Source organism: Trachemys scripta, chromosome 10 (assembly GCF_013100865.1).
Source record: "Trachemys scripta elegans isolate TJP31775 chromosome 10, CAS_Tse_1.0, whole genome shotgun sequence".
Lineage (NCBI taxonomy): Eukaryota > Metazoa > Chordata > Testudines > Emydidae > Trachemys > Trachemys scripta.
In genome coordinates, this window is record NC_048307.1 from 3,980,387 (window position 1) to 4,006,162 (window position 25,776).

At 46.0% G+C, this 25,776-nt stretch overlaps 1 protein-coding gene and 1 non-coding gene across 4 annotated transcripts; both read right to left on the reverse strand.

Moving 5' to 3' along the window:
• Positions 1–719: 719 nt before the first annotated feature.
• On the reverse strand, positions 720–25,275 carry TBL3 (transducin beta like 3). 3 transcript variants are annotated; one of them, XM_034784066.1, is made up of 23 exons: positions 25,006–25,275; positions 24,761–24,900; positions 19,217–19,268; positions 18,989–19,084; positions 17,242–17,289; positions 14,902–15,043; positions 14,227–14,311; positions 13,385–13,555; positions 12,940–13,015; positions 12,706–12,802; positions 11,825–12,036; positions 10,309–10,450; positions 9,399–9,457; positions 8,450–8,553; positions 7,275–7,425; positions 6,356–6,586; positions 5,427–5,497; positions 4,111–4,267; positions 3,612–3,670; positions 2,998–3,101; positions 2,173–2,244; positions 1,354–1,512; positions 720–958 (listed from the first exon to the last, which is right to left on the reverse strand). In XM_034784066.1, exons 4-23 carry the CDS (start codon positions 19,061–19,063, stop codon positions 843–845), a joined length of 2,331 nt encoding a protein of 776 aa, XP_034639957.1. In that variant the 5' UTR covers positions 19,064–19,084; positions 19,217–19,268; positions 24,761–24,900; positions 25,006–25,275; the 3' UTR covers positions 720–842. The 3 variants fall into 3 exon arrangements, with proteins under 3 accessions (XP_034639957.1, XP_034639956.1, XP_034639955.1); XM_034784065.1 differs by having other exon boundaries at positions 24,761–25,275; XM_034784064.1 differs by lacking the exons at positions 24,761–24,900; positions 25,006–25,275 and adding an exon at positions 20,546–20,684.
• Positions 22,489–22,618, reverse strand: LOC117884576. Its single transcript, XR_004647597.1, has one exon. It is a non-coding gene; the product is annotated as a small nucleolar RNA ACA64 (small nucleolar RNA).
• Positions 25,276–25,776: the final 501 nt, after the last annotated feature.

Here is a 25,776-nt window from a genome sequence, read left to right on the forward strand (position 1 = left end):
TGAGTAGCTTTAAACTGCTCCTCCTGCTACGATACATTGTAGCAACTTGAGGAATTCCTGTTTCCTTCTCACAGGGAGAAAGATGCAGACAAGACAGAGAAATTAAAAGCCATTAAGAAGCAACTTCCTCCCTCTCTACTCTCTAGGGACGCATCTGCTTACCTAGTGCACAGCTGTAGATTAGCAAGCAGCGCAGTAACAATGAGATTTAGGACTTTACCCTTTACCTGTGTGCTCCTATGACCCTCCAAACAGCTTCAGTGACGCAAGTCTACTGAATCCATCCCAGGAAACATTGCGTTTGTCTGTCTTTTTCTCGAGTAGAATGGAAAGCTGGTAATGCCCACCCCTTCCATGCCCTAGGATACAGCCCTTTCTTTAGGGTGTGCACCAACACCCAACCTACACAGCCACAAGCGAGTTGAAGTTTTAGCAAGCTCACCACAAGCGAGGGATACTTCCCCGGAGGTCAATACAGAGGAGAATGAGCAGAGATACAGGCTGGTGCATAGACAGAAATCGGGGGGTTGGGATGGTCTCCCAACAGCGTGCAGTGCTAATGATAAGAGGACCTTTGCTCTAGAACGGACACAGCAGGAGTCAGACTCGGGCTGGCGGCCTGTCCCCTCCTTATCTACGGCACTGAGGAGACAGCAAGTCGAGACTGGACTCGCTCATTTATAAAATCAAACTTGAAATATTTATTACAAAAATACTCAAACTGCAACTTGGGAGGGTGGGGGAGAAGCCAACTAATGTTAGCGTGCGGCACTGCAGTCAGTGTGCGTGTCCTTGGCTCGCCAGTCATTCCCCTCAGTATACTGCAAGCAGCATATAAAAGGTCACAGACTCATGTCCTCTTCCCACTTTGACACATCTGCTAGTCTCATATTTTGCCACATGAAATCGATGAACATGGAGGCTTGCAATAAGCGGCCGAGTCTCTGGAAATGGCGCTCTGTAAAGAGGAAAGAAAAATTATGGCTAAGCGGAAAGGGTTAAGTTCAAGGAAAATCAGAGAGAATTCTCTTCTCTGCCCTGACCCAGGCTAACGTGGAAAGGAGAGGATGCTGAGTGTGTATCATCTTCACAGACTTTGAACAATTATTTTTCAGTGCTGATAATAACACGCCAGGAAGCAATTATTCATTCCACATAGCACTGGTATGAGGATGGAAGGACAATACAGCTGGCAACACTATAGTGTATTGTTGTCTACAAGCTGTGTCCGAGGCACAGCTCAGAGACCGGGATCTAGGGCATGGCTGAGATCAGGCGCAGTGCGAGCCACTGAGCGAGACAACTGTGCCAACGTTGGAACAGAGCTGAGATACGGTCTCTTTTCTAACTCACCGGTATAAGGCAGAAGGGATTCCACAGCAGTTTTAATCCCTTCATACTGCAGGAGACACTCTGGCGCTTCGTGCTTTAGGAGGGTTTCAAGGACAGCCTGAGCCTCATGGCAGTTTCGAGAGTTTGTGTTCCATGTCACCAAAAACTTCAACACTGACTCTACAGAGAAAAGCCAGAAATTCAGGAGTGTGCGGTTCACACACGCAAGCTCAAGGGCAACTTCACCCCACAAGAGATGCCAGTTCAGGAGGGATCTGTTTTCATACCCGCCAGGTCAGGCGAGCTTCCATGCAAGACTGAGTGACAAGCTTGGGGGCCAATAGTAATTGTATAGAGAGTCCCTCACTGGACTGATTGAGAACAACTAATCATAACATATGGAAGTGGCCTTGTGAACAGAGATGGTGACAGGGATGCAAATCTCCAGGTTCTAAATTCCTAGCTCTGCTCCAGACCCAACTTGGGCAAGTTACTTATTCTCCTGTGTGCCGTCATTTCCCCATCTGCAAAATAGGGCTAATAGAACGTAGCTGCCTCCTAGGGGCATTGTGATGCTTTGACACACCTGGCTGGAAAATGCTATCGGGGTGAAAAGGAACATTGCATGGCAGCCGTGTGGCCACAGACCAGCCTGTAGCAGGCTCAGGTCTACGTCACCACTGGCACCCTTACTGATAGCAGCAGTTGCGTTGGGCAGGATGGGAGGCCAGTGATGAAGAGTGAATAGAAGGACGATTCTAGTCCTTCTAGTTTCAGTACAGGAAACAGGCTTCTAATCTAAAATACTCTTTTAGTCGAGTGAGCAATAGCTTAACAAACCTTTCTGATCCTTCCGCAGTCTAAGGATGTTCTTTTCTAAGTTCTCTTTCCCATTGGTTTCCTTAAGGATAACTAAAGGGGAAAGCGAAGAGACAGGAAAGAATGGTAAGATTAACTTCAAGAAAACAAAAAGATGACAATCAGAAGCCAAGCTTTGGAAGCAGAAAGTATCCAACAAATTTGGGGTATTTAATGAGTGTGCAACACTAGATCTTAAGGCGTGCTGGTTTTTTGCGTTCACTCAGAATGTTTAGCATACTGTACTGCGTCAACACCCTGGCTCAGCCCAATTCCTCATCGCCAATGAAAAGCCATGAAAGCTAGGTCTAGTTTCTCTGCCAAACTCTAAACCTGAATCTGATCTCCGGGAAAACCAAATCAGCAACCTGACCCGCAGCGCTGTGAAGAGCTGTTTGTGGCGTTACTGCCATGAGCAGACAAAATACTGCAAAGTAACAATTAACCTCAATAAAGAGTCTGGTTTCAGGCTGTTGGCTTTAGGGATGAAAGCTGCCCTGTCCTCTGACTCAAGGCCCACTGCCCCTGGACAGTCAGTCACTGTGCACGACGCTTAGAGGACCCACTGAAGTCTGTACAGTGACCTTTCCTGAGATGCGCTTGTGCTTTGAGGTCAGAGGAAACATTTGCTGTTGGGCACAATGCAGTGGGGCATTGGTGGTTTCAAATCAAAAAATAGAGGTGACAAGAAAAGGGGAAAATAGAAGTGGGAGGCTCCTGGACTCTGGGTTTCTGTCTCCTTTACCTGACAGAAGGGGATGATTTGGAAGACTCCAGAAAGAACATTGACTGACAGTGGACACCTACCCTTGATCACTGTCAGCACCGTGTGTGGCCGATCCAAAGAGATTGCCAGCCCTAAAGCTTTCAGGTATTTTTTCTCATGGAGCAGGTTGGAAAGCTCTTGATCTCTGTAATGCAGTCAGGAAGAAGAGGTTGTCAGAGGTTCGTTTGCTTGAGGGAACAAAACGTTATGCAGAATGCAGCAAATTCAATGGTAACAATGCATAGAGATTTAGTGCCAAGAAGATAATAAAAGTAGGCTAGCCAGTGAAAACCACAGTGCCCTCATTGTGTCGATAATTATCCTGGCATTATGTTAAAGGGGTTCCTGAGCTATTCTGTGCTGGCTGACACAGGAGAAAATGAACGATGAGTAAGTTTCAATGGTCTGACTTGGCTTATCTCAGCAGTACAGATCCTTGAAGTTCATTGACTTCCAAGCTAATAGTTATTATATGAAGCAAAGATAACCTACACCAGCGGATGAAGAGCTGAGAGAGATTACAGGGCAGACAACCAGCTAAACAAAGGCTTTGCTTTATGAATCAGAAGGAATGGGAAGGCTTTAAGGCAGTTTCATGGGGACGGCACATGATAAAGGAGACAAACTATCCAAAGTACTGCTCAGGGTTACTCACTTCATAATCTGCTCCTCTTGCTTAGCTTGCTCCTCTTCCAGTTCAATTTCAGTAACATCCTTTAACAGATCACAACACAGCCGCGGTCAGTCTTGCTTGAACACAGTTTGATTTCCTGCCCAGCTTTTCAGCAGGAGCACGTGCTCCACAACAAGATCTTTATGTGGGGTTTCAAATGCTGAATCTAGCTGCTCCCCAAATTATTTACAGCACCGTGGACTTGACCCCTTCCCAACCCGTCGCTGGTGTTCCCATTGCGCCTTTCGTTGCTTGCAGGCTGCTCAGGGCCTTTTCCTGTCTCTGCCTTTAGAGAGAAGTAGCCAGTGCTGTTCTGGAGCCTTGGCCGAAATCAGTATCTGCCTATCCCCATTTCACAGATGGGGAGGATGAGGACAGCAGAACTCAGGCAGCCTGGCTCCCAGTCCTGGATTCTGACCACTAGACCACACTCCCTCCATTCTTTTCTTAAAGCAAACTGAAGGAGGACCATGTACGATACCTTCCACAGGATGACACAGGAATCGCTGGATGCTGTCACGACCAGGTCATCCTGTTTGTTACAGTGGAGACCCCACACTTTATCTTCATGACCGTCTAAGGTTTTCACACACACATTTGTTTTAATCGTCCAAAGTTTCAAGAGCCCATCGGAACCGCTTTTGGAAAGGGGAAAGAGAAACCAAACGTAAATCCCTGGATTTAAATCGGCACTGGACGGTCCTAGTCTTGCTCTGCTGCAACCTGTCAGAAGTGAGGGCTTGGTAAAAGTGACACTCACACACCATCACGGGACCCTGTCAGGTTAAAAATCATTTCAAACTAAACCAAATGATGCTATGAACATCCCCTTAGAGTATTCTTTCTATCCTGGCTATTCACATAGCCCTGATCATGGCAGTATCTGAGGCATTCAGAATCTGAATGTATGTACCCTCCCAGCACCCCTGGGAGGCAGGGCAGTGCTCTTATCCCCATTGTACAGACAGGGAACTGAGGCACAGAGAGTAAGTGACTTGCTGGGGACGTAAAGTTGGTAGCAGATGTGAGAACTGAACTGGTGTCTCCCAAGACCCAGGCTAGCGCTTTAGCGGCTGAACCATTCTTCTTCTCTGAACCAAGAGTTTTAAACCCCAACGTATGTCTCGCTGTGTATGCAGTTCATTGGCTTTTTCCATTTCTCTCTGCTTGGAGAGTGCAAAGATCATTCATTCAGGTTTTATTTCTGTTTACAACTAGTAAAGGCAGAAAATCCTTTCCTTGAGGGGTCTGCATTCGTTTCCCTTTGGCTGATTAACCCTTCCTCTGCTGCTCACGCCCGCTACAAGAGGTGAAATGCCCCTTCAGAGCTGCCCACGTATTGGGTATCTCTCATGTCCCAGCTAGTTCAGTGGAGGTTATTAGAACACAACAGCACAGGTGCTAGACTGGAGGACGAGTAGGGGCGGAACTAGCACTTCAGGAAAGCTGAGCAGAAATCGAGGATTTTCCCATCAGCAAGGTGAACGTACAATTCGCTTCAGGGAAAGGGCTACAGTCAAGGCGGCTGGTGCTGACTCATCTGGTTGCTGGTTTAAGACCCAAATCCAGTGTCAGCGTAAGCAGGCCCAACTCCCACTGACTTCAATGGGAATCTCACCTGCTTACTCCAGAACTGAATGTGGTTCCCTCTCTCGTCAGAATCCCACCTGCCGAGCACACCTCTCTCCCTGGGAAAGGGGATTTTCAAATCAACAACTCAACCTCCCGCTCAAGCCTCTGTTCACCAGTTTGCTGCACTGGCCTAGCTTCACTTAGGCTCCTAGAGAAAGGTCATACCTACTAAGCAGCTGTGTCCCCCGGCTCACGAAAACTATCTTCAGCACAGAGGCGTCGTGACCTTCAAAAGTCTGAGTGGGAAAAAAAAATAAGTATAAAAAGAAGTAAGAGAATATTAGACAGCCAGGTCACAGGGGAGACCATGCCTCACTGTTTGGAGCTAAGAGGCAGTTTGGAATGGCGCTCTTCTTTCACGAGAACGAAATCTGTACCCAGATGCTAGATAAAGAAGTTCCAAGCAGGCAAACCATATCCCCGGAACCTGCGTTTTGCTACAGGGTGGGAAAGGTAGGAGGGAAGAAAAGACGCATCCCAGTACTACTTTATAAAAGCTTAGTGTAACTGCTGGAACATGCAATCCAAGGTTAAATCACAGTATGATCAGAGCGAGACATTTACATTAACTGGATCAGTCAGCTGCTGAAAAGTTGATTCACCTGCTTATTGTGTCAGATGGGAGATAACACCATCGGGGAAGAGTCACGTGGGGATCACAGCACTAGGACTACTAAGTTATCTGAAGGTAGGAGCATGCAATAAGAAGGGTGCAATTTAGCATCTACCTCCTTCTAATAATGAGACAGACTGGAGAAATGTTTCTCCATTGAAGACCAAGAGTCAAATTACTCTGTTCTTTGCCCATTTCCTCCAAGGTCCTATCTCTGTCACGTCAACCCAGCCTGCACTGCTCCTGGGTTGGCCAGAGAAGGAAGCAGGTTATTCAAGAGTATTGCTAAGGGGCTTGCTGCCTGTGCAGGCCTGGAGGCCTGGAGAACAAACCCAGGCCTGAACAGCTTTTCCCTCATCACGGCAGTGTTGTTACACTTCTGCTAGTCTGGCCAAGCCGTGTCTGTTTGGAGCAGCCCTGACGAATCTCTGCCACATTCAAGTGTTTGTCTAGACGGCCCAGGAGTTTGAATTTTCATTACCTTCAGACAGCTGAAGTCATGAAGACCCCACAGCTTCACAGTGCCATCTGCTGAGGAGGTGGCCAAGACTTGATCCACAGGAGAAAACTGCACGCACCAGATCCCACGCGTGTGTCCCGAGAAGATGCCCATCAGAGAGCAATCAGGACAGGACCACAGCTTGGCCGTCCTGTCCTGTGAGCCGGTGGCAATCAGTTTGTCATTTGGAGAAACCGCCACACTATTTATATCCTAGAGAAAGTCACACAAAAGGAGCGAAGCAATGAAATTCTCTTGCCAGCACTAACCAGGGTAGCCCAGGGCTGAGAACGGAGGCGTGAGAGAGGTACAAGTTCTGGCTATGCTCATTCTGAGCCCTCAAGATTCATTGTTCCCAGGACCTTACCTGTTTTATAGCTAACACACCTGTTACAGCTCAACTAAAAACTAAATACAACATTTTCCCATGATGTGATCTCCCCAGCACATGAAATCTTTCCTTTTGTGCAGCTGTTCTATGCTTATAGGCAGGTGCCCCCAAGCCAAGTCCCACTAACTCCGTCAGTCTCAGACACACATCTGTTTCCTGTACTGATCTGAGATTCCTAGAGGAGAACTAAAACATCTGAATGAAAGCCACAGACAAAGAGAGGGGAGAAAAATACATGCCCTGGCTTGGGAAATTATTTTTTAGCGAAAGGAACAAATAGTTTCAGGGGGGGATTTCCCTAGCCTCCACTTTACAAATAAATCACTGATTTTCCTCGTCTGATGTCAGTGGAAGTTATTTCACCAGTCATGTTACTGCCTGGAATCCATAAACATATGTTTTACGAAGTACTGAACCTTGCGGCCAAAGGCACTCAAAGCACAGAGCACAAGAACTGGCTCGTGGAGCTTCCACAGAAAAAGAACCTTCTCCAGTCCACTGAGATTTTACCTTGTTGTGACCCCTCTCCGTCACATGGGCATGAAGGATTTCAGGGCTGGAGACCAAGCCTGCTTTTGTTTTGGCAGTGAGGGACTCTGGGAGATTCCAGACTTTGATCGTACAGTCTTGGCTGCTGGTGACTACAAAGCTCTCTTTCATTCTGGAAGCAGGAGTGGGGGGAAGATATGAAGAGGAAAAATGTCAAATGCAATAAAGCAAAACAATTGCTTCACCTGCACAGAGAAAATGGCTTTTCTTTCTCCAGCACCACCCTATGCACTCAGTTGGGATTTCAAACAGCTCAGTGTTTGAATGTTTTCAAAAGCTTCGGTTCATTTCATTTAAACCCTTACAACAGCCCCCAGCAGTTCAGCTATTTGCCACAGGCACCATTACTCCTCTGAGCCAAGTATCACTTAATGAATTGCACCTTTTGAATACAGAAATTGGACTCCAAATAGAAACAGATGTGAAGAAAGGAGAAGAGTTTATAAACAAGCAAGATTTCCCAGCAAGGTCGATTATCTCTGTGTTTCTCCCCTTCCCTCTCTAATTCACTAGAACGTAATCCAGGAGCTAGATGGATCAAGGCTCCTGCAGCTTTTTGTTCCTCTAGATCAGGGGTTGGCAACGTTCGGCACGCAGCTCGCCAGGAGAAGCACCCTAGCGGGCCGGGCCAACTTATTTACCTGCTGACGCGGCAGGTTCGGCCGATCGCGGCCCCCACTCGCCGCGGTTCGCCGTCCCGGGCCAATGGGGGTGGCGGGAAGCGGCACGGGCGAGGGATGTGCTGACCGCGGCTTCTCACCGCCCCCATTGGCCCGGGACGGCAAACCGCAGCCAGTGGGGGCCGCGATCGGCCGAACCTGCCGCGTCAGCAGGTAAATAAGCTGGCCCGGCCCGCTAGGGTGCTTACCCTGGCGAGCCGCATGCCGAACGTTGCCGACCCCTGATCTAGACAAACTTGAGCCAGCCGGACAAAGAGGAGAAGCGTAAACATAAGAGCTGGGGGTGGTGAGGCAACAGGGTGGGCCAAAAAAAGTCTCTCTTCCAACATTATCACATTACAAGTCAACACGTTTACCATGAATGGCCTGGGATAACGCAGAGCCTTGGTTCAAACAGACTGTGGTTTCTTCATTGTGAACACAGACCACATGTAAGAAGAATGATGCCTCTGTTACCTTGAGCAAGAGAGCGCACCCACTCCATGGGCATGACCCAATCCTTGGGCCACGCAGACCACATCGCCTGCTTTATCCATCCGCCAAACCCGGAGGCTTCTGTCCTGAAACAGGAAAGGAGGAAAACAGTTATACTTTTCTGACAAGTGAATAGATTAGTATTAATAGCCAGTGTGTCAGGTATTAAAAAAAAAAAATCTATGCCTGCAGTCATTTCATCACCACCACTTCAGGGCACAGACAGACAACTAATGAGGGATTCCATCATACAGGACCAAGCAATATTCATAGAATCATAGAAATGTAGGACATAATAGATTACCTAAATTCACCTCCCTGTGCTTAAAAATCTTTCAAGGGGATTCCACAACCTCCCTATTATCCTTTTCCAGTGCTCAGCTATTCTCAGAGTTAGAAAACTCTCTTAATATCCAACCTAAATCTCCGTTTCTGCAAACTAAGCTAGACAAATTAAAGGTAATTTTAATGGTAAGCTACAATTTACATTAGTTACTTTATTTCTGAGCATGTTGCGACAGCCTGCCCCTTGTCTCCTTACCTCTGATCATCTGTGCTACACGCTGCTCCCAGCCACTTCTGCAGCAATGAATAGCTCTGAGCTCACATGCTTACTAAGAGTAGCACAAATACTAAAGATCCCACGAAGATAAAACAACTGGGATTTCCTGTTGGGCCAGTATACTAAAACCAACCCATATTTTTCTAAGGACAATGTTAAAAAAATGATAGGATTTAAAAAGAGCTTGGATATCTATGAAATCTCTAGATATTCTCTAGAATTTCGGAGGTGGGGTGGACAGAAGTTTCCATCGGTACAAAAGCCCTTTCCAAAATCAAGGACAACGAGCAGAAAAACTGCCCACAACAATAAAGGTCACTATAAGCAATGGGCCTTACTACGTACCCAGGAAAGGAAACATTAGATTACCTTAGCACAGCTAGAAAACATCAAGCCCTTTCTGAAGACATCCAGGGCCAGAACAGTTTCTGAAAGGAAAGACGGCAGCAATTATTGTTCATGATTTGTAGCGCCTCGGAGCCCTAGTTGTGGACCAGAACCCTACTGGCCTAGGCATTTCAAACAAAATAAAAAGATTAATTCTAAGCACTTCAGAGCAGGGTCCAATATAAAACAAGAGGTAACAGATGGGGCAGCACAAGGAACAATGGGAATACTGGTCAGCATGCTCTGCAGTGATCTCAGCACACCACTGGGATAACCACTGCCAAGTTGCTGTGATGGCTACGAAAAAAAAAGGGGAGTTTTAAGAAGGGGTTTGAAGGCTAATAAGATTTGTGGATGGTTACAGGGAGCACCTTCCACGCATGAGGGAAAGCAACAAAATATTGTATTTAGACAACAGAAATGCATGAAGTAAGGCAGAGTCCACCGCCCAGTAGGGATGAGGGGAAGCTCTTTGGCACCTAAAAACACACCTACGCTGTGAGCTCTGTCGTTTTCTAGTAAGTACTTGGCTACGTTTGTGGACCTGGTGTGATTTGATTAGACACTTGCAGTCACAAAGTGCATTAACACTCAGAGTCAGTCTTCGACCCCCCACACCCTAATCTAGAATTTAAGAGGATTTCAGTGCTGGCGAAAGATGCTAAACCAACAGCCCTGGAGAATAAAGGCTTCTCTTTAAGCAAAACAGGGACAGCATGGAGAGCAGCAGGAGCTTCCATGCACAACGCCTGCAGAGCAGATGCCTACGGTAGAGGGCACTGCCGCCTCCGCGCAGACGAGTCTTGGGAGGAGAGAAGCCAGTTCCAGGGGTGACCCACACAGCTCCTCCCTACCCATTGCAGAGCTGACAAGCCTCTAGGTCCCTGCGTACCTGTGTGACCGTACAGGATCTGGCAGTGCGACGTTGCCAGCTCAAACACTTTCAGCTGAGGGCTGTTGGTAGCCACAACAATGTGAGAGTCAGCAGGGCCAAGGAACCGCACATCCAGAACCTCCTCGTTGTAACCTGCAAACTGGGGGCAACGAAACAAGAGACAGCTTAACAGGCAAGGAACGAGCTGGCGAGAGAAGATCCAAATGACAGCCACGGTGGCTGGTAGCACTGCATTCATGTGCATTCCTGGGGATCTTTCATTTGATGCCATGCTTAAAAACAATCTCACATAGCACAGCCTCCATTTAAATACATAAACATTTAAGGATGTGGAGAATTCCTCGAGGGTCTGTCCCTCACTGCCCTTTCGTCTCTGTTTCATTTCTTTAAGAAGAAATCCCTGCAAAGAACAACCTATAACTCCTGATGCCAGGTCTTTGGTTCATACTGCATAGACACCAACTCAGGACAATGCAAAGCTCTCCCAAAGAAACCTTATCAATGAACCTGTGCTCTGTGCATTGGAAATAGATCTGAGTACCAAGGAGAAAAGGGAAAGAACATAAGAACGGCCATACTGGGTCAGACGAAAGGTCCATCTAGCCCAGTATCCTGCCTTCCAATAGTGGCCAATGCCAGGTGCCCCAGAGGGAATGAACAGAACAGGGAATCATTAAGTGATCCATCCCCTGTCGCCCATTCCCAGCTTCTGGCAAACAGAGGCTAGGGACACGATTCCTGTCCATCCTGGCCAATAGCCATTGATGGACCTATCCTCCATATACTTATCTAGTTCTTTTTTGAACCCTGGTATAGTCTTGGCCTTCACAGCATCCTCTGACAAGGAGTTCCACAGGTTGACTGTGCATTGTGTGAAAAAATACTTCCTTTTGTTTGTATTAAATCTGCTGCCTATTAATGTCATTTGGTGGCCCCTAGTTCTTGTGTTATAAGGAGGAGTACATAACACTTCCTTATTTACTTTCTCCACACCAATCATGATTTTATAGACCTCTATCATATCCCCCTTAGTCATCTCTTTTCCAAGCTGAAAAGTCCCAGTCTTATTAATTTCTCCTCATATGGAAGCAGTTCCATACCCCTAATAATTTTTGTTGCCCTTTTCTGAACCTTTTCCAATTCCAGTACATCTTTTTTGAGATGGGGTGACCACATCTGCACACAGTATTCAAGATGTGGGCGTACCATGGATTTATATAGAGGCAATATGATATTTTCTGTCTTATTCTCTATCCCTTTCTTAACGATTCCCAACATTCTGTTCGCATTTCTGACTGCCGCTGCACATTGAGTGGATGTTTTCAGAGAACTATCCACAATGACGCCAAGATCTCTCTCTTGAGTGGTAACAGTTAATTTAGATGCCATCATTTTAGATGTAGCAACAGCTGGGGAAGATGGAACCATTTGACAAAATGTTGTCATTGGACATGGAGTTGTCCCAAGGTACGGTGGGGGAAGAGAAGAGGCACTGAGGTTTGGTACATGGTACCTGCTTTCTGAGCTGAAGCGTCTGGGCATCGTAGAAGATGATATTATGCTCAGCAGTCACGGTTGCGATCTCATTTTTCTCAGGCAGCAGCATGCACTGTGTCAGACTGTGTGTGCTGCCCTCTTCCTCCTCCTTGGCGTCCACACGTTGGTAGGGCACGGGCTGGGTGTACACGCAGGCAGCTGTGGCGGCTTCCCAGATGTGCAGGATCCCTAGTGCATGGGATGTATACTGCCTGTTAGTGGCATTACGTTACCTGCACAGGATGCTCAGAAAGGTCCTCCGAGGTGTGTCCGTTCAAACTCCAGCCTTGTCTATAGGAGACAGCTGTGCTGGTGTAACTAATGGTGTGATTTTTAAACTGATTTAGTTCCGTGGATGTGAAAGGCTGCCTGGACACTCTGACTTTGGTCTAAGCCAGACTTATCTCAGGTTAGCTAAAATTGATTAGGAACAGGTTTAAGCTAAACCAAAATAAGCCACTCAAACTGAAGTGTCCACAGAGGGGTTGGCACTGGTTTAAAACTCAATTTCATTTAAACCAGTGCAATTTTCTCATGTAAACATGATGCCTAAGACAGAAGGTGTTTTCTAAATTAAATCTAGACTATGAAATCTGAGCAGGCGTTCATCCCCCACTCATCACCGTGGTATCTGGGACGGTAAAAGCTTAGCAGAGATGGGGAGGGGGAGAAAGTGCTACTTTAAATATCCCAAGAGTGCCAGAACAGGCTCACTGAACTGGACCTGGCTTTCAACAGATACAAGACAATGGAAAAGGTGCTGAGCCCTGACAATGGCTGGCCACAGAGTCTAATTTACTCCTTCTTACACCCGAGCCTGGCAGCGACAAGACAGGAAATTCCACGGGGCTCACTCACCTTTGCTGCCAGCTGTGAGAAAGTGAAGCCCTCGCTTCTTCACACCCAAGTGTGAGAAATCTCCATCCTCGGGTAACAATACTGCAGCTTCCACGCTCTGCGAGAGACATTGACAAACCATGAGGCGCAGTAAAAGGTAAGTAGAATTTAACAGCCCGAGTAACCACTTGGAATCAAAAGCAGGTCCCTTTTTTCCTGACTAGAAGTCAAATATCACCAGGGAAGTAATCTCACCTCATATATAGGGACAGTCCTCTTGGCTTCTCTTGTTTTCAGGTCCCATACCATACAGATTTTATCACGACCAGAGCTGCAACAAAGGTTATAAAGAAAAATTCACTACCAGCACCTTCCAGCCAAGAATTTCAAAGCAAAGTCAGACGTGGAGCTGTGGCTGGTCAACCTCTCTCTAGGTCAGGCATGGGATGAACAAAGCCACACACATCCCTGTGAGGCAGATCAGTATTATCTCCAATTTACACGTGGGACACTGAGGCACAGAGCATGATTAGGTGAAACCCAGACCCTCAACCTCTCTCTTTCTCGGAGCCCCAACGTGCTGTATTGTCACCCCTTCCTTCCCTCAAACAGCAAACCCCATGGGCAGTACGAGAATGCCATATGTTTCTTGGGGAGGGGGAATCTGACTGGAGATCTGATAAGCCCATAACAAGTTTACCTGATGAGCGTGTCTTTATCTGCAGCAAAAGCCAGAGAGGTGACAGCACTGTAGTGGCCGTCGAGAGAGGCGATACACTTGCTGGATTTCAGGTCCCAGATCCGGATTATATAGTCCATTGAGGAGGAGAAGAGCTGCAGGCGGGAGATATCGGGATGGAACTCAACGATGCTAGCAAGGGAGGGTAGAGAGAGATTAGCATAATGCAGGCACAAACCAATCAGCATCATCTCTGATACGGCAATAACGTAAATGTCTAGCATCTATGACAGATCATTCACATTAGCTGAACTGGGCTTAAATTACTGACCTCCTTTGTCGAATCTCATTTATCCACAGTCCGCCCACTGGGAAAATTTACCATAGGTCTTTGCCCTAGGAAATGCTCTAAAGAGTCCATAAACTGTCAATTGTGGGTGTCTGAACTGGAGCTCCCAGATTTCCTTAACCACATCATCTCCCTCCCTATATTTTCCTCCCAAAGCAACAGCCAGTTATAGCCCTGGTCCCTCCGTTAAGCAGATCAAAAATCGGAAACGGAGAACAGTTTTGGACCTGCTTAGTACAGTCATTTGCATTTCCCTTACCCAGAATGCTCTTCTTACTCAGTCATCTCAGGATAATACTAATGACCAGACTGGGATTGAGCCCTCAAAAGGACTGGCAAAGATTGCAATTGTACAGCAAGATCTGCTAACAGAATTGGGGTCACAAACCCAGATCCCCAAGCTGCTGCTCCTTATTTCAGACAGAACACCTGGGTGGAATTTCAGTGTTTTGGTAAAACTGTCTCTGCTAGTTTCCCTAACGGAAAATGGAAGATAAGAAGATTTTCTCCTTACTGTACAACCCCCGTAGATCCTTTCAGGTTATGCGTGCAGTACTGTTTGATTACATCCCAGATCTTAATGGTGCTGTCACAGCCACCTACAAGAAGAAAGGACATGAAGGAATTAACAACACAGCAGGGCTGGGACACTAGCAGTTGTATCAGTTTCACAGGTTACAAAAGCAGAAGAGGGAAAATGAGAGAGAGAACAGTTAGTCACGACACCCAGGGAGGTTTCACGGATTATAGCACTTTGCATTTTCAGAGGGCTTTGTAAGTATTAACTCACTGGTCCTCACAAAAGACAGGTACAGTTACTGTCCTTACTCAGAGATGAGGACCCTGAGACACAGAAGAGTTAAAGGACTTGCCCAACCCCACCTGCACCCACTCCCTGACAGAGAGTGAGTTTCAGAGCTGGGTTTTCCGATTTCCAGATATGTGCTCAGACCACTAGACAAGCTTTTCTCTAGGTGCATGTGATAATTTGTAGAATTTTCAATTAATAATATATTTTTACATAAAAACAATCTTCTTATTGCAGTAACAGGAAAGTTTTGAGAGGTTCTCAAGTTCTCTTTTGATTTTATTTGAACAGCAGGGGTCACTGTCTAACAGCACAGAACTTAAGGTCATTTCATCACAAAAACAGACTCCCCCATCATGTGACACTGAAGTCAGACTGTACCTGTGGCCAACAGAGTGGAAGTGGGGTCAAAGATCATGGTGGCCACTGGTGCCGTGTGCATTGCTTTCCACGTACGTCTACACTTGTTCTGTCGCCATTCCCACTGCTTTAACAGCAACGCCCGGCTTCCCGTCACAAGAATCTAACAGAAACACACAGCAGGAAAAAGAGGAAAATACAGAGATTAAGTTAGCCAGTATATTCACATTCTGCATTATGTTCACAGCGAAATTTAGAAAACCCAGAGACAGACAAAAGCCAGGAAATTTCAGTTACCAAAAGAAGCTAATTCTGAAACTAATTTATTTCCCAGCATTTTTTTTTTATAGCAAAAGCCTGGAAGCCATATAAATAACATAAAAATGTAAGTACATCACAAACAAACTGGACAGAACGCAATGCTGTAATGCAACAAACAGATAAAATTCTGCCCCCTCCCCCCAATATATATCAAGTAAGTTTAGAAGCAACTGCTAGTCTTTCAGAAGAAGGCATTCCAGATAATAACAAACAGCTAATAAAGACCTGTTGTAATAATTGGGCCTACAAATTTACTGTAATTGTGAGATGTGAATAAGTTCATAAAATATCACAATAACCTAGAACAAAAAATGGTGACGGGGAAAAGATGCAAAAGGGACACAGAACCAATTAGTACAAACAAAAAGGCCTATTATAATATAACTCAATGACTGTGTTAAAATTATGCCTGGTAAACAAGAGAAGGATGGGACCAGAAATTGACAGATCAAAATTGGTGTGTCGGAAATTACTCCTAATTGGTAAATAAATTAATGAGGGAATGGGCTATTCCACCAATCGTTCCCTTTGGGTCCCTAAAAGAAAAGACTTTGGGGGAAAATAAAGTTAAAGCTAACAACAATTACTGGCTGGGAGAGAGGCAAAACAGAAGAAGCTAGCTACACCAGCATGGCTGCCACTCCCACCATCTTCTGGGACCCTGGGATCCACCATGACACCATTGGGCCTTTGTCATCCTGATCCTGAGAGATGTCCTGACCTGACCAGACCAGGCCAGAGAGAAGGACCCAGATGACATCATCTCTGCTGGCTCTGGCTAAATCCTGTTGGAATCCCAGAGATCTGGTTCCTGCTGTCACTGTCCTCCCCCTGGTATGTTCTTTTTCTTCCTGACCTTCCTTCTCCTTTTTCTTACTTCTTTCCTTTTGTCTTCTGTCTAATAAGCATCCGGATTAGCCCACCAAGACTGTACATTCTGCAACACTGCCGTAAGTTAAAAGCAATGCTTTAAACAGCTCGATGCTGGTACAAGATTGCCAGGTCTTGGAGTGGCTGATGAGACCATGTGCCATGCCTATGTTTCTCCAGCAGTGAGGTTGCAAGTGAAAGTCAACACCAGAGACAGAGACTGAATTTTCTCTCTCTACTATTCTTTTCTCTTCCCTCTTGTGTTTGCCTTGTTTTGTCTTCTAGGAAACAGTACTGGATTTTAACAGCAACTACAACAGCTCCAGTCAATTTCAACTACCTTCTCTTTTCCCCAGAAAGGACAGTTATTACCACCTTTAAAATGTGAAATTTGTTGGAATTAAAGTCTTAACATTTTACATTTCACATGTTTTCGCGGTTTTTCTTTCTTTTCTGCATCTTTAGTAAAAGGTTAAAAAACAAACACACAAATTAGCAGCGTTTGCCAGTGTACTAAGAAGATGATGTGTCTGTTTACGAAACCCTGAACTTTGTTTACAACTGTTCAGTGTTGGACAGTGACTGGGTCACATTAACATCTTTAGCTCTTTGGGCCATAACATTCCATCAAAATTAATACCATAGGCTCCAATCCTGCAAACTCTTAATTAAGCACGTGCATATTTGCAAGAATGGGTCTAGAGTTAACTCATGGACTAAATTAAAATAGCAGCTGGTACAATCTATGCACATGAACAAATTGATTATATTTGGTTGCATCCCTTTCCCTCTGTTTTTTATCTTCCTAGATTATAAGATTTTTGAGACAGGGACCATTTCCCTGTATGTGTTTGCTCGGAGCTTGTCACAATATAGTTTCAATCCAGATTGCTACCTCTGGGCACTATTGTAACATAATTATTAAATAATAATTCCCTTTAATTTATACAGGATACAAGTTTGTTGGAAGTAGCAATTCAGACTGCACAAAATTTATTAGAAAATCCTGTCAGAAATTAAAGCTGGGAGAGTCCAATCAGACCCCATTTGGACCATCACCCTTTGCGAGTGCAGGATGATTCCATGCAGAATATTCTCCAGTGCTGACATGATTATTTATGGGACCTATTAAAGTGGAAAAAAAGGAACCAAGTGTAACTTGTCACATACCTCATCATCAGGGCTAAGAACAAATGATGTAATGTCCTCTTGATCATCCTATAAATGGAAGAAAGAGGCAGTTAAATCATCTGTGCAATATTTTTTAAATGCCACGTTGCCCTAGTCTCTGTAAAGGTTTTACATGGCCTACACATGCTACATTGTTTCTTGCGCTTCATCACAGAATCTCCTGCAGACGAAACTGCAGAATACCCATGAACAAGTAAGACTAACATTGTACATTGTACAGGGCTAAGGAATCCTGGTTCCCACAATGCTTCACTTCTTTCCCTGACTGAGCAGTTCCAACCTGGGGACATGGGGGACAGGGACAGAAACAGGGTGAAGTGTGTGAATGAGATATCTTCCTAGGGAGATGCTTCTAGCTTTCGTTTAGCTCATGCCACTGTCAAGTGCAGACTCTTCGTTTCAGTGGCAATCCCAAAGGTGAATCATTTCCAGAGAGACTGGTCACAGGCAAGTTTCCTACTCTGACCAGAAAGCTCCCATGCCGACTATATCGCTTCAGCCCACCAGGATGCACGTCTGCAAGCACGTTTCACCACTGGGGTCTGGAGTTTGAGACTAAATCCAGTTTCCCATGATAAATAACAAGTACATAAAAACCACCATGCTGGGTCAGACCACTGGTGCATCTAGCCCAGTGTCCTGGCCTCAGAGTGGCCAGTGCCAGCGCTTCAGAGGGAATGAACAGAACAGGGCGAGTGATCCATCCTGTCGTCCAGTCCCAACTTCTGGCAGTTGGAGGTTTAAGGACACCTGGAGCATGTGGTTGCATCCTTGATCACCTTGGCTAATAGCCATTGATGGACTTATCCTCCATGAGCGTATCTAATTCTTTTTGAACCCACTCATACTTTTGGCCTTCACAACATCCCCTGACAACGAGTTCCACAGGTTGACGGTGCGTTGCGTGAAGAAATACTCTCTTTTGTTTGTTTTAAACCTGCTGGCCTATTAATTTCACCGGGTAACCCCTGGTTCTTGTGTTACGTGCAGGAATAAGTAACACTTCCTTATTCACTTCATACATTCATGATTTTATAGACCTCTATCATATCCCACACATAGTCATCTCTTTTCTAAGACGAACAGTCACAGTCTTTTTCATCTCTCCTCACATGGAAGCTGTTCCATACCCATGATCATTTTTGTTGTCCTTCTCTGCACCTTTTCCAATTCCAATATATCTTTTTTGAGATGGAGTGACCGGAACTACACGCAGTATTCAAGGTGTACCAGGGATTTATATAGTGGACCATGACTGCACGGATCCCCCTTGGATGGGTAGGAAAGTGGTCCATTCAAGAAGAAAAACCTGTGTGTAGTACAAAAGTACTGGGAAAAAATACATTCCCTTTCATTCCATGTGCAGACAGTGCTTGTTCATGGAAACTCAGAACTGCTTCTTTGCACCAGTGAAAAAGGCCCTCTTTTATAGTGAGACATGAAACTGTATTAGCCATGTCCTAGTAAGAACTAAACTTTGAAAATGTTTTCAAATCTCATAGTAGCCAGGGACATTGCAAATAAATAATATATCTGTCTAGATTCAGATACATTTCTCATTCTTCAATACTCAAACTTCCTTCTCAGTGCCTTTAGATGAATGCCTCAGTAATAAAGGTAAAACACCCTTTGAAAGTCATTTGAAAATACTGAATTAAATACATCACGTTAGTAGCTAAAAGTTAATCTAGAAAACTTAAGTTAGTTTGATTTTGCATCATCTCACCTGTTCGATGCTATGAACAAGGGCTCCTGTTGCTATGTCCATTATATTTAGTTTCGTTCCACAGGGACAAAACATGTGTTTTCCATCTCGGCTGATCTAGAAAAGAAAAAACAAGTCTATGGCACCAAAAAGAGAGTTGATGTATGTTTTTATATATTAGCACCCACACATCGTTGTTTACTTTCCTCCCCCAAGATTTCAGTAAAAGAATTTGGAGTTTGGCATTACCTGAACTTTCCCTCCTTTGTAGAAAGGCTCAATTTTCCTAGACACAGCATAGCTGAAAGGAGAAAAAGAAACATAAATAGAGGAACAGTTAAAATAGACTGATTTGTTTAAACCATTTGCATTAAAAGCACTTTGAAGTGATTATTCATATGCAGGAACACTATATGTACACGTCTTACCAGAATTAAACCCGCTAGAAAAATTGTAGCTAAATAAATATCAGAAAATAAAAAAGACCAACATGTGCTATGTATAGAAAGAAATGGATTATCTGAGTCATGTATCAGGAACATAAATTACAGTAAAATGCTTCTATGTAACTGCTCAAGTCTATTCCTGTAACATCTTTTCCTTCATGAATCCCTGCTTCAAGTTTGTGAAGACAAAGGAGTCCAACAACAAATTACTCTGGATTTCCCAGAACTATTTTATTGTTGTGTACAGGAACTAGTGAAAGTTGAGTTTCAAATAGAGATGCGTTATCCCACTAAAAGCGTCAGAGGCTGACATAGCAAACATGCCCCACTGAGACAGCATTGTAACTACCAGTGATTCAATGTGCATCATGTTATGTTTAGGTGATCTGGAACCAGGTGATTCAAATGGAGCAGTGTAAAACAGTAGCTTGAGCACAAAGTCTGCTCACTAGCTCCTTATCACAGTGATGATAAAAAGCACTGTTAAACACCTATAGACTGCAACAGAAGATAAGATCCTGTCAAAAGTGGGTTTGACAAATCCTACCATTCTCTACAGTACGGAATCATTCTGTATTAAATCTACCCAGCTTTTCCTTAAGGAGATGAGACCAATATGCCAGAGGTAGAACCAGAGGTAGAACCCTCACTCCCAATGTGTTCTGTGGGTGTTATTAAATAACAACAATTAAGAGGCAGCACTTTGGAAGGGAGGAGAGCCTGGGGAGAGGAAAGCAACTGGTATCTGACAAACTCAATATCACGTGTATGTGACAGAATCCCAGGCTTGTCCCATCTGCACAACAGCACAGAGACTGGCCACTGGCCTGGCACCCTCCCAGCCACCTTCCTGGCAGACACCCCTATGCCACAGCACCCCTTAGCGCCACAGCAACGCCAGGGCTCCCACCATGGCAACCCCAAAGTGATGGCACAAACGGGCCCCTCCACATTGGCGGCAGCACAGGCAGAGAATGCCTCCCCCACGCCACCTCCAAAAGGCTTTCGGATCTCTGAGACACAAGGAGCCCCACAGGCCCTTTTTGCTCCCCGGGGAACTCAGCTCCTCCCCCCACCTCGGCCCCTTGGCTCCCCGGGGATCTCGGCTCCCCCTCCCGGCCCCACCGCTCACTTGGATTTGAAGCGCACGGGGGCGCTGCCGGGGCGGGTAGCCGCCATACTCCCGCTGGGCCCCTCAGCAGCCCGGAATCTCGCTTCCCCGCCCCCCCACCGATCGCAGGGAGCCCATGTGGTTCCGGCGCTCTCAGGTTGCCAAGGGCGAAAGCATCACTTCCGGCGCTCCCCCCTGACGTCACTGCTCCCGGGCGCCATATTAAGTACGGGCTGGGCGCTCGTACCCCGCCCCGCGGCCATGTTGAATGCGGGCAGACTGTCCCGGGGGCTGAGACAGGGAGAGGGGTGTGCGCTGGGGGGGGATCCTTCACCCTGCCCTGCAGTGCAGCCACCTCTGAGGGGGAAGGAAACGAGGCCACCCACAGCAGCCTCATGCCACTAGGCGGTATTGGTGTCTGGAAACTAGAGTGACTTAAACTGGGATTGGGCCAGTACATCTGGTTTTACCCCCTACTCCTGCTAATTATGCTGCACCCCTGCTAACTGGGTAGGGGTAGGATCTACTTTTAATATCTATTTTATTAACACATTGCTGCCTCAGGTAGCCTACGAAAAAAGCTAATTTTATGCGCACAGATTAAGTGTCAAACGCACTTATAACTAGTGATCATTTACTTCCTAACGGTAAAGCATTTGATAAACCAATTACGAAGATACTCTAGCCAGGATTAACCCCATTTGGAAAAAAGCAGAGACAAGTGGCTACTCTTAAGGCTGCTTTGAAAGGTGATGATTTGGGGAAGGAACAGCCTGAGGCAGATAGATTTGCTCTTACAGACACTGCAAATAGCAAGTTGTTTACTGGAATAATGAATGAAACCAAAAAACTGTCAGTAAGCAAATATTTTATTACACACTGAAATTTATACCGTCCCCTAGAAGCAGCATTTTTACAACTGAAAGACATTCTAATAAGTTTGACATATTGTGTGCAGACAGTAACCAGGCCACTACTTTCTCTAAGCATCCTATTTAAGTGGTTTTGCTCACTAGAGGGCAGCATTTCCCCTGCCACACATATTACTGAGTAGAGGGTCAGACTAACACTGCTACCCCTTTGATACTACTGAGTAGTACATTTGGAAATAAAGGCCTTTAAATTGCTGCCTCAAATTAAATTATCATAACTTATTATAGCAGGGCACAGCATCCTCTTATTCTGTAAACCAACGGTTTTCAAACTTTTTGCACTGGTGACCCCTTTCACACAGCAAGCCTCTGTGACCCCCCCCCCCCCGATAAATTAAAAATGGGGGGAGGAAATTTAATTTAATGAGGGCCCATGACCTGCATGTAATCACCTTGCAACCCCAAGGGGTCACGAGAACCCCTGCGTAGACATTCTGCCCTGCCTGAAAGAATTAAATCCATTACCTTTCTACAGCAATTACAACAGAGCCCCAGTCTCACTATAGGGCTCTAGGCACTGCAGGAATACAAATAGAATAGCCCTATTCCAACGCAGTACCAAAAGAGCATCTTATACCTTTGGGCTTTGTACTACACCACCATAATATGCTCCTGTCAGCATTACTCACTACAATTTGACTACTCATGCAAACAACCATACTAGTTATTGGTCAACTTAATTTTGCTGAGTAAGGGCTGGAGACTCAGATGTTTTCAGCGTTAAAGACTATTAGTGTTTAAGTGAGATTGTCTTCAAAGTGTCCCATTTATAAGCAGAACAATCTGCATTTAGTATATTCATCTAGAAAGGGGTACAAATGTGGAATGTTGCTGAGATGCTCCACGTACTCTCGATTGTTCATGTGTGATCCATGGCTCTTCAGACTCCCAGTGTGTGCTGGAAGACAAACCAAACATTTCTGATTAGAAATACCAGTTATACCAGACTTAAAACAATAACACCCCAGTATGTCCCTCTCCTCCCAGACAGTACCGACATAGTGTTATTATCAGTCACCTTCCATAGGCGGGAATTATAGGAACATGGGTTTTATTCCCCACACATTGGGTCTGTGGGCAATAAGCTTAACGCTCCTGTTGCTGTAGGCACAGTGATCTCCCCAGAGGCCATTGCAGAAGCCAGAGGTGATTTTCAAACAGTGCCAGAGAACACCCTGTGCCCTACCACAGCCTGATGGCAGTTTGGTGCTAATGGGGAAAGAGCCCTGGAGAGACAAGTAGCCTCTCAGGCCTCAGCCAGCTCACCAGAATGCGAGACTCCAAGAGACACTGGACTCCATGCAGAGCCCGGGAAGAAGTGTGGGATCCCCTGCAAGGGCAGGTCCCTAGCAGCCTATGCACGCTGGGGGCCCCCCAGTCCATAAGGCACCAGTGGAACTACACCTCCCAGCATGCCCTGTGGAAGCCAGCCCACAGCCAGAGAGGAAGGATGGAGCAGGGCACGCTGGGAGGTGTAGTCCTGGACATATGCCCGCCACATGCACTATCAGGACCCCCCCTACCCCTCATGATAATGCCCAGTCACCCAACACAGCACAGCGCCTGGGGTGACAGCGGAGCTAACCTGCCCTTCTGCAGTCTGCTGCCAGGCTCCACACCATCCCTTGCTCTTATTGGCGACCGAGATCTGCTCCCTTGAGCTCGCCTGTAGGAGTGTTGCCAAGTCTCACAAGGGGGGGGAGCGGGAGGGGGAGAGAAGGAAGAGAGTGGGGAAAAAAAAAAAAAAAAAAGTGGCACTACTTTTCGAAACAAGCCCAACCCCTTTCAAAACAAGCTCAGCTCCTTTCAGAGGGAGGGCAGTGGGGGTGTTTATACAAACTCCATTTTTTCAGTCGTTCAGTTTTGCTGCATACAACATTATTATTTTAATGTGTCACAATTTGTGTGTACGTACATTAAGAAATGTCATCCTTACTCTCTCCATCTTCCACGGTCTCTGTTGCCTCAATGTTCAACGTGGGAATGTACTACCATATCCTAGTGTGGGACAAAATCCTGATAACAAAATCCCCAGTCTTCTTAACCTAGAGCGGAGGTGCAGTATACGGCGCAGAGTCATCCATCCTGTTCCAGTGCTTGGACTTCTCTCAGGTGAACAATGAGAACACTTGTTCCACATCAGCATTACTCAGTAGGGAAAGTGCAAACAGGGCTAGCTCTTTAAAGCACTGTTCACCGCTACCGTCTTGAAAAGTGTATACTTCCACCCAGAACTGCTCCGCATTGTCATCTGTGCTCTTCCATTGCTGGAAGTTGATGGCTTGATACTGTGCATCCAAGGCCCCCAAGTCATCTTTGAAAATTTTCAGCATGGAGATGTCATTAGTTGAGGTTTTCCCTGAAAGATAATAACTGATGGACTGAACACGGACAGATTCCCACAGATTAATATTTTCTGGAAGTCTCAACTGTACTTGTTTAGCAGCTTCAAGAGCATTGTCAAGCTTTGCATCTCCTAAAGCAACAGTAAACAGTTCTCCAAAATTAACAGCACACAGTGCCAAGTGGCTGGCTACTCAAATTGAAGTCAAAGAGTTTGCGATCAGATAAAGGGATACTTTCTAGAAACAACACTCTTGATATAAAGTATCAAAGGGGGTAGCCCTGTTAGTCTGGATCTGTAAAAGCAGCAAAGAGTCCTGCGGCTCACGCTCCTATACGTCTGTAAGGTGCCACAGGACTCTTTGCTGCTCTTGATACAAGAGGAGGAAAGAGACTGGAGGGCAAGTTACCGTGATTACTCAGGTGGTGAATATGTACCAAATCTCAGGAAGCTGTGATAAAACCAGTTGTAGGAATGAGAGACTAAAAAAAAAAAAACCTCTAGATTGGCCGGCAGCATTTCTACTGTTTTACTGGTACACAGCTGGATAAAGTGACATATACATTTGATCAAACTGAGATTCTCATTCCTTTGGAGATGTGCGTAGACAGAACTTTTCTTCCCAATCATGATGCTACAGCCATCACTCCCAGTCCCAATACACCTGCTGAAATCCAGACCAACATGGTCAAGAAACTGAATCAGTGCTGTAGCAATTGTGTCTGCTGTTTCACTTTCCAAACTGACTAATCCCCCAAAAAAATGCAGACACAATTTTGTTGAAGGAGGAACTGAAGTAGCGCACTACAATGCAAAGCTGTTTTACTGCAGCAATATCTGTGCTCTCATCTATTACCAGTGAATACTGAGACTCACCAAGATCTGATGAGGTCAGAGAACATACAGGGAGCAATAACATTGTTTTATTAACGCCATGCATTTTGTGCAATGCAAACTTACCTCTTTTTCGAACGCTGATCCGACACCTTCCCCAAGGTGATCCAGGGAACTAATTTCTGAGTAGCAGGCAATGTAGCAGGCCAGATTTAAATCTGCTTGGTGCATCGTGGTTGAAGGCTTTGATTCTGTAAATCCAGTATCTGTCAGGTGCATAGAAGAAAATGGTGTTGTATTTGTTTTATGTTTGCCAGTCCCTGCATGATGTGCACGAATCTAGATTTTTACAAAATTTGCATGCAGCTTACGGTCGTCATCACCAACCACAGGCTTTATCCAATCTTCCAACTCCTTTTCTTTTACCCACACCTTTTGGTAGTTGTTTCTATATTTTGCCCATTTTGTTGGCGGCATACTGCTCTTTTATTAGCTTAACCTCAAAATGGCGTCTAAGCATGGCTTAACCGAAACATGATAGGATGTGTCAAGTGGGTGGGCCAGAAAGTTCACAAACTTGCCACCCACCCTGCAAGGAACTCTGGGTAGGGGAAGATGACTTGCATGCAGCATCTGACCGCCCCGCCGCCCCCACTGCAGGGAGCTGGGGCAGGGTAATGGGATTTGCATGCAACATTCACCCCACCACCCAACCAGGCTGCAAGGAGCTTGGGGTAGGGGAGTGGGAGTTGCACGCAGCATCTGCTCCCCCCCGTCCCCCAACAAGTATCTCAGGGGGCTCTGGTGCACTATTTTCCTACCAGCACTGCAGTATGAGGAAGGGGCTAGGTTTCGCTGTCTCTCCCCCCCCCGCCACCCCACCTCCACCCACTCCTGCTCCTCAGTCACAGGCTGACCAGGCCTAGCCGCACCAGCTACTTTATGGGCCTGCCTGAAGGTCAGAGCCACCCAAGGAACAGAGACGACTGACTGAGCAGCTAGTAGCCGCAGAGGGGGCCCCCGGCAGGGGCAGTTGGGGGGCGCATGTAACCCCCCAGTGCTCTGCACGGTCCAGTCAGACACCTGCCCACCCGGGCCCCACATACCCCGCCCTTCATTAGGCCAAGATTCTTGTCCCCCCC

Excerpts from the sequence above, each read along its gene's own strand:
- TBL3 (XM_034784064.1), bottom strand. The coding sequence starts at position 20,592 with ATGGCGGCTACCCGCCCCGGCAGCGCCCCCGTGCGCTTCAAATCCAA. Across the intron at positions 19,085-19,216 it reads ACAAAGGAGGGAAAGTTCAG|ATCAGCCGAGATGGAAAACA; the intron begins GTAATGCCAAAC and ends TTTCTTTTCTAG. Across the intron at positions 15,044-17,241 it reads TTCTTAGCCCTGATGATGAG|ATTCTTGTGACGGGAAGCCG; the intron begins GTATGTGACAAG and ends TGTTTCTGTTAG.